The sequence below is a fragment of the Muscardinus avellanarius genome (genome assembly GCF_963383645.1).
Source record: "Muscardinus avellanarius genome assembly, chromosome: 5".
Lineage (NCBI taxonomy): Eukaryota > Metazoa > Chordata > Mammalia > Rodentia > Gliridae > Muscardinus > Muscardinus avellanarius.
In genome coordinates, this window is record NC_137790.1 from 120253863 (window position 1) to 120266791 (window position 12929).

At 42.5% G+C, this 12929-nt stretch overlaps 1 protein-coding gene across 3 annotated transcripts in view; it reads left to right on the forward strand.

Annotated features, from left to right (window-relative positions):
• Positions 1-12929, forward strand: part of KCNAB1 (potassium voltage-gated channel subfamily A regulatory beta subunit 1) — a gene marked incomplete at both ends in the record, with an annotated part of 333646 nt that overhangs the window by 9964 nt on the left and 310753 nt on the right. Inside the window, one exon of one of the 3 annotated variants that reach the window (XM_080696895.1) lies at positions 11121-11362. The exons of the other annotated variants lie outside the window; for them this stretch is intronic. Coding sequence (XP_080553021.1) covers positions 11121-11362 — 242 coding nt within the window. Of the gene's footprint in view, positions 1-11120; positions 11363-12929 lie in introns of those variants that run through there. 3 annotated transcript variants of the gene reach the window in all.

A 12929-nucleotide genomic window follows, 5' to 3' on the forward strand; every position in this document is an offset into this window, starting at 1 on the left:
CCCGGGTTGGTGGAAGTTCTGTCGCCTTTCCCTTCTGCTTTCAAATTGCTTGGCAGCTGACCACTGACACCAGCCCAGCAGCCAGGAGAGAGGGGAAGAGGACGGTTATGGTGAGGTCCGAGATGGTCAATGGCAGGTGCGGGCAGAAGTGGTGTTGACTGGATTCAGTCACACGACCATACTAGCCTCAAGGGAGGCTGGGATTTGCGGTTAGAAATTGTGCCTAGGAAGATGGAGAGCTGGGCATGGTAAATAGCTCTCTGGGTGGGCTCTGTTGAGCAGTGGTCAGTGCTGAGCAGAGGTGCCTCAGTGAGTCTGGCCATGTCTTTAACAAGGAGAGGCCACTACAATGATTTTAGCTTCATCTCCCATCAAGGCCTGACCCATTGGCCTGGCTTCTCCTTAGTCTTGGCTCCTTTGCTTGGATCTCAACTTTCCTGCTTGACTGAGGAACCTGTTGATGGTGATCTGATATTAGCCCAGCGGGGACAGGAGACATGAACAGGCGAACGGCTTTCCTAAAGTCAGTCCTCAAAACACTCAGCTCCCGTCTTGGATCTCAGCATTCTCCCTGATGGCCTAAGCATTGCTTATGGCTGGACGAGCTCCCTGTAGCACATACGGCTGCCTCCCCCATGGGCGTGAGACAAGGTCACTGCCAAGCGGCAGTTTATCTCTTTCCATGGCCAACAGCCACAACCAGACTCTGGCGCCAGAGACAAGGGCTGATAGCCCATCAGGCAGGATCAGGCGCATAGAGACAAGGGTCAGGGAGCACCTGTCCACAGCTCATCGGTCCAGTCTAGTTCAGAAGTGGTCAGGTGTGTGTTAAGAGGAGCTTCTAAGCCAGGTGCACACCTATAGTCCCAGCTACCCAGGAAACAGAGGCAGGAGGATCCCTTGAGCTTACTGAGCCTGGGAAACATAGAAAGACTCCATCTCAAAACAAAACAAAACAGCTGGGAGTGGTGCTGTACACCTGTAATCCCAAGACCCAAAAGGTTGAGATAGGAGGACTGCAGGTTTGAGGCCAACCTCAGCAACTTAGCAAGACCCTGTTTCCAAATTAAAAAAAAAAAAAAAAAAAAGAGGGGGATGAGAGTGTAACCTGGAGGTAGAAAACCCCTGGGTTTAATTTCTAGTACCCAAAGCAAAACAAAACAGTCAGTACCTTCATTTTAAAAGTGTTCCTTAAGCCAGGCGTGGTGGTGCATGCTTGTAATCCCAGCATTTGGGAGGCTGAGACTGGAGGATTACAGTTCGCGGACAGCCTCAGCTACTTAGGCCCTCTGCAACTCAGTGAGACCTGGTTTCAAAATAAAGAATAAAAAATAGGGCAGGGGGTGTAGCTTGGAGGTTGAATGCCCCTGGGTTCCATCCCCAGACCCACAAAATAAATAAATAAATAAATAAATAAATAAATAAATAAATATAAAAAATAAAAGTGTTTCTTACACAAGTTTTTTTTAAATAATGCACTTACAGAATTTGCGCGTACGTGCGTGCGTGCGCGCGCGCGCGCGCGCGCGCACGTGTGTGTGTGTGTGTGTGTGTGTGTGTGTGTATGATATTGAGGATTGAACCCAGAACCTCTGAGCTATACCTCCAGCCCTATTTTATTTTTAAATTCTGAAACAGGGACTCACTAAGTTGCTGAGGCTATCCTCAAACCTGTGATTCTCCTGTCTCACCCTCCCAAGCCTCGGGATTACAAGTGCATGTCACCACACCTGGTTACTGGATTCTTGATGACACTCACTCTGTTTCCAGCAGTAGGACAGAGTCTAAATATCACAACATGTTTTTGCATGTGATGTCATTAAATAAAACTGCACATCTTTAATGATGCACCAGCATACCTTTTCTGAGTCGCTACCTTCAATCAAGATGTGTGCAGATCCCAGCATTCAGGAGGCTGAGATTGGAGGATCACAGTTCGAGGACAGCCTCGGCTACTTAGTGAGGCCCTTTGCAACTCAGCGAGACTTGGTTTCAAAATAAAGAATAAAAAATAGGGCTGGGGGCATAGCTTTGAGGTAGAATTCCCCTGGGTTCCATCTCCAGTACTGAAAAAAAAAAAAGAAATATGAAGATTAAGTTTAAAAATGCACATTAGGGTTTGACTTTTTAAGCAAAGTATTTCAAATGAGATATTTTGTAATAAAAAAATCAATTATTCTCTAAATTTTCACAATACACACAAAAATGTGAATACATTTTTTTTTCTATACTGGGGATGGAACCCAGGGGCATTCTAACTTCAAGGGTATACCTCAGCCCATTTTTTTTATTCTTTATTTTAAAATAGGGTCTCACTGAGTTGCGAAGGACCTCACTAAGTAGCTGAGGCTGGCCGTGAACTGCAATCCTCCTGTCTCAGCCTCCTGAATGCTGGGATTACAAAGCATGTGCCATGTTGAATTATTTAATCACCTCTGGACTAAGGAGGTGCTGGTCAACATAAACAAGGTCACCAGGAGCAGGATGCATTAGAAAGAGCAGCTTTCTGTGTCCCTGAGTTTAGTTACTGGAATGATGTGATTGTCCAAACACCAGTTGCTTGTTGAGCAAATATTAAATGCTAAAACCTGATTGCAATATTGAATGTTCCAGATGGCCATTTATCCAAAAGAAACAGCAAAAAAGTATTATGTTTAAATGTATTTTTATAGTACTTTCAGTTAAGTAAATTTTCAATGAAATTAACATTCAGAATTAGTTTGGGAAAAAAGGAGGGAATGAACTTATGTTCAAAGATATTCTTTTATTAACCATATATATGCTAAAAATTTTCTAGCAATCAAACTGGAAAATTAAACAGAATTCGTTCAAGAATACACATCCATCATGTCCCAATTCTGGGGACTCATATTCCCAGGGATGCATATTCAGAGAGATGGGTTCCAAATAATTTTAAATTGTTTGGGGGGGAAGATAAGACTATAATTCAGTCTTACCGGTGTAATGTGAAGTGTGAATATAGTATTTGGAAACACGGAGAGTTAGTTATGGCATGAGGTAGAGAGACAGCAAAGAGGGTCAGGAGACAACACACTCAGATGCCCCATTCCAACTGAACTTTTCCAAGGGTGCCCGAGGGTTGAAAGAATGTGCACCAATTATTTGCTCATTTGTTGGGTGGTAGGCAGGTGGGCCATGGACAGAAGCTTGTGGTCTGCAGCTCAAGAACAAAGTCGACCTTCCTGTTAGGTTGAAAATAGTGTTAGGGAGCTTAGGAGGGAGGTAAAAACACCAACCGGGTTATCAGAGACCGCTGTTTTATTAGACCCCAACCCTAGTACCCTCCGGAGAGTCAGCTGGCCGTGGGGGAAGGGACCGACGGGCCCCATGTCTGGAGAGTCGCGCATAGTCCGGATCGGCCCGCTGAGTCACGTGGTGGATCAGAGGTACCGCTGTTTTATGGGCATGCCGATTCTCTCGTGACACCTGTAGCATCGCGATGTTTGGAGTCTCGAGGCACCTGGAGTCTCGCGATATCTCTGCTTCTGGCTTCCAGGGTTCTGCTGTGAGATCACGCGGGGGAGGGACCCAACTTATCACTTCCCTCATGCTAGTAATTGCCTCCACCCCCGAGATGCTATCAACCCGAGAAAAGGCTCGTAAGGATGGATGCAATGTTCCTAAAAGTTGGAAATGTTTACAACTAGGCCTCATTCACCTGCTGTTGCCCGAGAATGAAAACTTTCACGTGAGTCATTTTCCCCATACTTGAAACTTTTTAATCTAAATGTCAAGACTTTATTTGAGCTTTAAAAACCTGGAACCAACTTGACAACACTAGTTTATTTTATTTTTTATTTTTTAGTGGTATTGGGGACTGTATCCAGGGGCATTCTACCTGTGAGGTATAACCCCAACCCTTTTAATTTTGTATTTTGAAATAGGGTCTGGGTAAGCTGCTGAAGGTCTTGCTAAATTGCTGACCATGGCCTTGAACATGTGACTTTCTTATCTCTGCCTTCCTAGTGTTGGGATTAATGTGTCAGCTGTGGTACTGGGTGAAAAGGTTTTCAGAGTCTGTGAAGGCATTCAAACCAATATGCCTTGGAAGCCAGAGGCCTCATTTTGTTACTTTATTATATTTTATTTTATTTTGGTGGTACTGGGGTTCCTGGAAACCCTTCTATCTCTGGGCTACACTCCCAGACCTATTTTTATATTTTTATTTGGAAACAGGGTCTCCTAAGCCAGCGAGGTTGGCTTCGAACCTTCACGATCCTCCTGTCTCTGTCTCCCAAGCACAGTGCTCCCAAGTGCGGGGAGTACAAGCATGCGCCATCACGCCCGGCTTGTTACTTTACTTTTGAATTTTGGCTTCTGAATTTCCTGCCTTCACTTTTCTCTCTGCAGCCCCACCTTGCTGTGAACTCTTCTTGCTCCTGTCTGTGTGCCTGGCTCTAACAGTTGTTTTTTTTTTTTTTTTTCTTCATCTAATTTTCTGTCTTAGGTGAGGAAATTCAGTCTTGCTTAAATCGCGAATGAGAAAGACCATGTGTTTTATGAACTGAGTTGCTCTCCCGGGAGGTGTGCAGTGTGCGTGCCCCTGGGCGCCGTAGTGTTTTATTTGCTCATTTGGTGGTTTTTGGTGGTGTTCTGTCTATCAGGGTTGCTAAAACAGTGGCCTCAACAAAATTCAGTTGTTATTCTACTTGAACTAGCTTTTGAATCTGGGAAAATGCCAGGTGCTAAAATTGGTGCAAGTTGATGTTTATCTTGGGAGATTCCTTAGAGATTTTAGAGAAGCACACCACAGAGAACACAATTCTTCAAAATATTGATGGGCCGCTGGTACTCTAGGTTTTATATGTTTCCCAGCCATAGAGAACAATTTATCACACATAACGTCAGCAAAGGGAACAACTGTTCATTTGCCTTTCATAGCTGAGCTGCAGGCTTTTTAGTGGGTCGCTTTTTAAAACATATTGCCTTGGACCTTTAGCCAGTGACTAAGCATTTATGATTACTATGCTGTGAAGTGACATTTCAAGAGGCAACCAGATACAACTGGAGGTTTAAAATCCTGGGCATGTATCTATTTTTTAGGTAAGGGTCCAATTTTATTCTATTTCATGTAATTATTATTTTTCAACAATATTTAGTTAAAAGATTATTATTTCCTCCACCAAATGTTCGTGGAAACCTTGTCAAAAATAACTTGACAATATATGGGAGAATTAATCTCTAGGCTTTTATTTAACTTCAATGCCTTTATAACAGTACTACATTGTTTCAATTATTGTGGCTTTATAAGGTTTGAAATCAGAAAATATACAAATTCTAGCTTTGTTCTTTTTTGAGATCGTTTTGGGTATCCATAGTCCATATTAGGATAGATTTTTTCTGAAAAATAAATAAATAAATGTATGATAGTTTCACCTAAAAAAAAAAAAAGAAAAAAATATTCTCAGGTAAGAAAGAAAGCAAAAAAGAAACATTGGAATGTTATCTTTAAGTCATCAAAAGCTTGGTATCAGACAAATGAAACTGTTATGTGAGATTATCATTGTTAATTTTGGATAAATTGCTATAATACTAGATGTCAACCACTAAGCCAAGCATGGGAAGGAGAGATGGGGAGGGAACAGGGTGGGAATCGGGTAGGGGCTAACTGGGCGATGTGTGCATGTATGTCTACAAAAGTTTTTTTTTAATCCCATTATGATGTATGAATACAGTGCACCAATAAAAAAAATTAAAAAAAATTAAATCCTGGGCATGGTGGTGCAGGTTTATAATCCCAGCACTTTGGAGGCGGAGATAGGATCGCACAGGTTCGAAGCCAGCCTCAGCTACTTAGTGAGACTCTCAGCAACTTAGTGAGACCCTGTTTCCAAATAAAGTATAAAATACATCTGGGAGTATAGCCTGGAGAGAGTAAAGCCCCTGGGTTCCACCCCCAGTACACACACACACACACACACACACACACACACACACACACACACGTTATATCTATAAACTGAAGCCGGGTGTGGTGGCACACACCCGTAATCCTAGTACTTGGGAGGCTGAGACAGGAGGATTACAGGTTTGCAGCCAGCCTTGGCAATAGTGGTATCTCAGCAACCTAGTGAGACCCTGTTTAAAAAAAAAATTAAAATGGGCTGGGGATGTAGCTCAGAAGTATAATGCCCCTGAGCTCAAACCCTAGTATCACTAGCATGTATGTATGTGTATATGTATGCATGTATATAAACTGACTTAGCTTATTTAACTCTATAAAGATAGTATAATTTTCTCCATTTTCTTTAGAGGAAGGAAGTGAAAATTCAGAGGGCCCAGAAGGCTCACAGGTGGAACACTGTTGGGCAAAGATGTAAGCCTCCATCTGCCTGATTTCGGAGCCTGTGGTCCAGGAAGCTTTATCCGAGTCCTTCTAATAACCAACTGCTTGATGTTTTCAGTGTACCGGAATGTTTGTTTCCTTCTCTGTAAAATAAGAAAACTGAATCCATTGATTTCTAAGGTTTCTTTAGCCCTAGTTAGAATCCGAGATTTCTTCAGTCTTAAGTACCTAGAAGACGCAGTAGTAAACGGGTTTGTCCGGGATGATTCTGAGATGAGACCTCTCAGCAGCGCATCACAGCACTCAACTCTACATGTTTAGGCCCAGCTGAGATTCCTTCTCAAGGTGCCCTTCCATATCCCAGCCGCCTGGTCCCCTCTCTGACCAGTCCCAAAAACCAGAAAAATAATGAGTGGAAGAAGCTGAAGGCGGAGCGTGCAGAGCCAGTGAGCATGGCTTCATGGGATTCTTTGCAGCTTCCAGACCTGCTTTCTGAGTAGGCGCTTAAATGATGGAGGTAGTTGTTATTAGATGCAGAAGAAACCGATTTTATTCAAATAGCCCTTCACTTCTCTTTAGAATAGAGAAAGCCATATTTAAAAGCCAGTCATACCCATTTTGTAGCCACGCAGCCCATACCACCAAAGTCCTCTGGAAGTCGTTGATTGCTTTGCTCAGCCTGTCCAGGTCAGCCGCTCGGAGCTGTGTGTGCTGTGCACCGCACAACACCAGGGCACAATCCACACAGGTTACCACATGCATGACAGTCCTTGGGGTTGTGCACTGCAGTGACCCTCTGACCCTGACAGCACTGCAGGTAGTATAACAGTAATCACCATTGATCAAGCGATTTATTATGTGCTAAGTGTATTAAATAGAATATAATTTTAAGAATCTGCAGCAATCCTGTTGGGTAATATGGTGAACTATACTTTCCGTAGGGGGGGGAAATGTGACTTAGAAAGTGTCCATGGTCACCCCTGTGTGCACTGTAGGGGCAGGACTTGAACCCAGGTGTTGCTGATGTTGCAGCTTGTACTCCACTCCCTCCTGTGGGGATTCTTTGGAGCCAGCCAGTGCAGATCGGGATGAAGGGTAATGTCCTGGGGGCTTTAGTTCAGTGCTGATCTCCAGTGTATCACACTCGGCAGGACTTAAAAAGAGAGTCCACAGCCAAAATAGGAGCGAGACCTCACCACCTGCCACAGCTAAGCCTCAGGTGTTCTAAAGCAAAGCTACAATATATATATCTATGTGGAATCTTGTATCAGATAGTCTTCCTCTCAAAGATCTAATAGTCTATGTAAAATATTAAGAGGTTTACTTGCAGGAAGAGGTACTATTTTAATACTCAGACAGCAATACGTATATGGTTTCCAAAGTAGGTACAAATTCCACTGATGGATAGGAGATGACTTTAATCAGTACACAGATGGGCATTAAATAAATTTGATTCCTACCATGAAAATGGTATATTCCTGTTTCAGTTTTTCTACCAAAAAAAAAAAATGCCTCGAATTTGTGCTAAAGTATTGCAAACAGAGCTCTTGACTATCTTTTCATCTCCTTAATAAAAAGCAAAAGAAGTAGGACTATGGTTCTATCTTTGGACAGACACAGTGGACACCTGCAATTTAAATAAAATCTTAATTTTTTGGTACATTTTGCAGACTATATTCTGTTAGAAGTGATAAGGGTTTTCACATCACAATGGGAATGGCATAGTATTTCCATATAAATGTCTTTGTTTAGGCTACTGTAACAAATGACCATAGATGCAATGACTTACACAACAAACATTCACTTCTCATGGTTCTGGAGAGTGGCGGGCTGGGCTCAGGGTGCCAACAGGCTGTTTCTTGGAGAGGTCCGTCTTCCTAATATACAGAACACCGTCTTCTTATGGTGTCTTCACAGGTGGAGAAAGAATGAGCTGCCTCTAGTCTCTTCTTTAAGGGCACTAATTCTATTCACGAGGGCTCTGGTCTCATGACTTGTTCACTTCCCCAAAGCTCTATCTCCCCAAACTTCCACCTCCCCAAACCATAATATTTGTGGGCGAGGATTTCAACATATGAATTTTAGGGCAGGGGCATAAACTTTTAGTCCATAACAAATTTATTCAATTAAAAAGAAAATTTAATTCCAAACTGGAAATGAATAACGGCACAGGATGTATAAAAATTTGGTAGAAATCATAAGGGGTATGAAGATTCTCATGAAATAGGTTAGAAGTAAATATTTTAGAATTGAATAATTGCAAGTAGAACTTAAAGGAATGATTGCATATTGGGGACCAGTGGTCAGGAAAGAACTGCCAGAGGAGGTGTGTGCTAAGGGACATGTAACAGTGTAGGGTTGGGTGATAAGCCATGTGAACAGAGTGGGCTAGGGGTGGGCATGAAAACTCTTTGGCCTGAATGAATGGACAGTTCATGTCCAGGAATCATGGTAGGAGGAGGTCCACAACTAGAATCACATGGTAAGAAGACCCCATGATTTTGTTTCTTCCAAAATTTTTTTTGGTATGATATTGGGGATGGAACCCAGAGGCATTACTTCTCTGAGCTACATCTCAGCCCTGCTTTATCATTTTATTTTGAAACAGGCTCTCACTAAGTTTTGGAGGGCCTCACTAAGTTAGTTAGGCTAGTATCAAACCTGAGATTACCCTGTCCCAGCCTCCCAAGTAGTGGGATTACAAGTGTATGCCACCATGCCAGACTTCTCCTAAACTTTTTATTTTGAGATGTTGTTGATTCCCATGCAGTTGTAAGAAACAATAGAGACATCCCATATACTCTTTATCCAGTTTCCCCAATTATGATATCTTACATAAGTATATTCAATAGCAAGACCAGGGAACTGGTGACGATGCAAGATGCTGCCTTTTGCAGATTTCACAGGTATTGCAGACACACATTGGTGTGGATGTGTCTAACAAGACTCTACGATTTTATCATATGTGTAGATTGGTGTGATTATTGTCCAAATCAGGACACATAAGAGTCTCAACCTGCCTCGCCTACCCCTCAGTAGCCATAAGAACCTACCTTTCCTCTTACCTAACTCCTCTAACTACTAATCTGGTATTGGTCTTTATAATTTTGTCAATTCAAGAATGTTATATAAATAGAAAAATCACACCTTCTGTAACCTTTAATACTGGCTTTTTCTTACTCATCCCAAATGCCTTGAGATCCACCCAGGTTGATGCCTTTTATCAATAGTTCATTCTTTTTCTTTTTAATTGCTGAGCAATATTCTATGCTTAGATGTACCACAGTTTAGCCTCTGACCCACCACAGACAATGTGAATGGTTTCCAGTTTGAGCTGTGATGGCTAAGGATGCCAATGAACATCTGAGTGCAGATTTTTGTGTAAACATAAATGTGTTTTCATTATTTGGGATAAATATCAAGAGTGGGTTTGTGTGTCACATGATAAGTCTGATGTGTTCAGTTTTATAAGAAAGGGCTACGTTCTCCCAGAGTTGCTATACCATTTCATATGTCTACCTGCGAATTGTGATTCAGTTTCTCTGAATCTTTGCCAGCATTTGATGTTACCATCATTTTAATATTAGCCACTCTGATAAGTGTGTAGTAATATCTCATTGTGCATTTAACTTAATTTACATCTTTCTATTGGCTAATAGTATTCCCATGCACTTATTTGCTGTCTGTGAAATATTCTCTTTGGTGAAATATCTGTTGATATCTTTCACCCATTTGCTAATCCGATCATGCTTTTATTTTGGGGGTTTGAGTCTTTTCTATGTTTTAATGTAAGTCCTTTCTTGGATATTTGCAATTGTCCCTTTCTCCCTGCAGTCTGTAATTTTAAAGTCTTCTTCACACGGTCTTCCATAGAGCAAAAGTATTTGATGTTCATGAGACCCAATTCTTATTGTCCCTTTATGGCTTGCATCGAGTCTAAGAACTCTTCACTTTGCACTCGGTCCTGAAGATTTTCTCAGGTTTTCACTAGAAGTTCTAGAGTTCTGTTTTAGGTTCATGCTCCGTTGTGTTAGTTTTTGCACACTTATCAGGGTGAAGTCCAGTGTTCACGGAGTTCATGTATTCCTGTGTTTCGTCTTGCTTTGTCCATGCGTGTCCTGTCACACCAGCTCTGTTTTGGAAGTCATCCTCCCCCATGGACTTGCTCTTGAACTTTTCCGAGAGTTGGCTGACCATGATTGTGTGAGGGCCTTTTGCTTTCCAAAGCCACCAAATTGATTTTTCCTACCATTTGACAACAACATCTGAAAAAGAGAAAGGTTAATGGATTTGTTTGCCCAAATGAATCATGCCACTAGTTTAAAAAATTCTTTGATTATGAAAATTTGATGACTTCGGGAGGTCTCATTATACACTCATGAATTATCCCAAAGCCTTATGGTCCGTGAAAACAGAAAATCTGGCTCATTTCCTACCAAAATATTTCTTTTTACCTAAATAGAAAGACATGGGAAAGAGTGCCCGTATTTTTTTTTCCCCCTAGGGCCAATACATAGTTGCTTACGTTTGACTCTGAGACCTTTAAAGAGACAAGGAAAGGGTCTGGCCTGTGCCAGGTTTCTTTTGCCCAAGCCTCAGCAGCTCTGCTGGAGATTTAAGAACCTGCTGGCATACCAAAAAAATCCACAATAAAACCCAAACAACAACAGAAAAACACCCCAAAACACGGGAGGTTGGAAGAAAACAAGCAGATTCCTTTTAGGGACATGGCAAAGCCAGACAACCCTATTACTCACTAGCTCACTAGAGCTAAGTGCTGTGAAGCCAGTTTCGCCTCCTTGGGATCCGAGACATGCATCTGTACAAACCTGCCTGTGCAGACATCCCCAGCCCCAAGCTGGGCCTGCCCAAATCCAGCGAGTCAGCTCTCAAATGCAGACGACACCTCACAGTGGCCAAGACTCAGCCACCGGCAGCCTGCCGGCCCCTTTGGCCCAGTGGAGCCGGAGAACGGAAGTGTTTGGAGAGATTTTTATGCGTCCATGGAATTTCGTGGCAGGAGACCATCAAGGCACAGACCGGCATGACGTACAGGTACGGTCGGTTACAGTCTCATCCCACCAGGATTTTGTACTGAAGTCAAAAGCCATTGCTATTAAAGGAATAAGATTTGAACTAGCAAAACAAAACACGCTAAGCAAAAGGAAAATCAGTGCAGTGAGCCTCTTCATGGGATGCAGGGGAGCTTTGGTGAGCTCTCAGTGAGCTTTCTTTTTGCTTAAAGGGTTACACAGGACAGTCACGCACCTGCAGAAGATCCTCACCATGTGTTGCTAGTCGAAATGTCTTTGGCTCTGAGTAGGTCGGTGACTTAGCAGGTCACCGTGAAGAATGGGAACTCCATTCTTCTCCAGGCAATTTATAAATTGGGTTTCAACGCTGTTATTTTTTCCTAAGCCTGAATCCTGTGGTCTACTAATGGCTAATAAAGTAATTCACGTTCTTCTTGAAATGACAGCACTTTTTATCAATGTAGCCCAAGATCGATGACCGGTTGTGTGCTAACCTTCCAATACTATTATTTATGCTGTGAAAGATTAGAAAAAGGGAGAAAATTTTCCCTATTATGGTTGAATGTATAATCTTTATAAATTGCTCTGTGATGTAAAATATCATTCTTTTCCAGACCAGTTACTGTTCCAACATTCCATAAGAAATGCTAAGTGACCTGGCAGCAAGGGTGTCCTTGAAAGACAACTGGCTTTTAAACATCCTGAAGCTGAGTGAAACCCACTGAAATAACTACTGAAAACAGAAAAGGCAGCTTAGCATGTGTAAAGAATGGTGTTCTAAGTGGGCGTGCTGACACACTCCTGCAATCTCAGTACGTGGGAGGCTGGGACAGAAGGATGCAGGTTCCAACCCAGCCTTAGCATCTTATGGAGACCTTCAGCAACTTAGCAAGACCGTGTTTCAAAATCAAAAATAAAAAGGGCTGGAGATGTAGCTCAGAGGTACAATGTCCATGGATTTAATAGCAATACTAAAAAAAAAAAAAAAAAAAAAAAAAAGTTGTCCTAGCTAAAGTCAAAACGTTAACTTCACAGGATAAGATTATTTTTCATGTACCAGATGTCCTTAATGACTTCATTTTTTCATAATCTAAAGGTCTATTTTAGCAGAGCAGCTACTGCTCTAATTTATCAGCTAATTTTATTAATAAAGCAATTTGCAGTGATATGACTTCCCTCTGGAGAGCAAAGCATTTCACACAGACTTTTTATGTAATAAAGGGCCGGTGCAAAGGAGGAGCCAACTCTTACAGATTCAAAGGAAGCCTCGGACGGCTACCCATTATGCCTTAGGAGTGAAGTCCAAGAGGAATCTGAGAGCCTCCAAGAGGCACAGATACAGGAGGCGCTGCCCCTCCTCCCCACGTCCTTTCCTGAATCTGTGTACCAAGGCCAGGAGCCTTCTCCCTCCGTCTCTTCCCTACTCACCCTCCTCCTCCCCAGACTCTCCTCGACCCTTGATAGCGGAGATGGTGTGATGCAGGTCAGGCAAAGGAGAAGATAGACTGTTCCATTTAAGAACAGATGGCATCGCTGGGCGTGGTGGCGCACACTTGTAATCCCCGCGCTTGGGAGGCGGAGACAGGAGG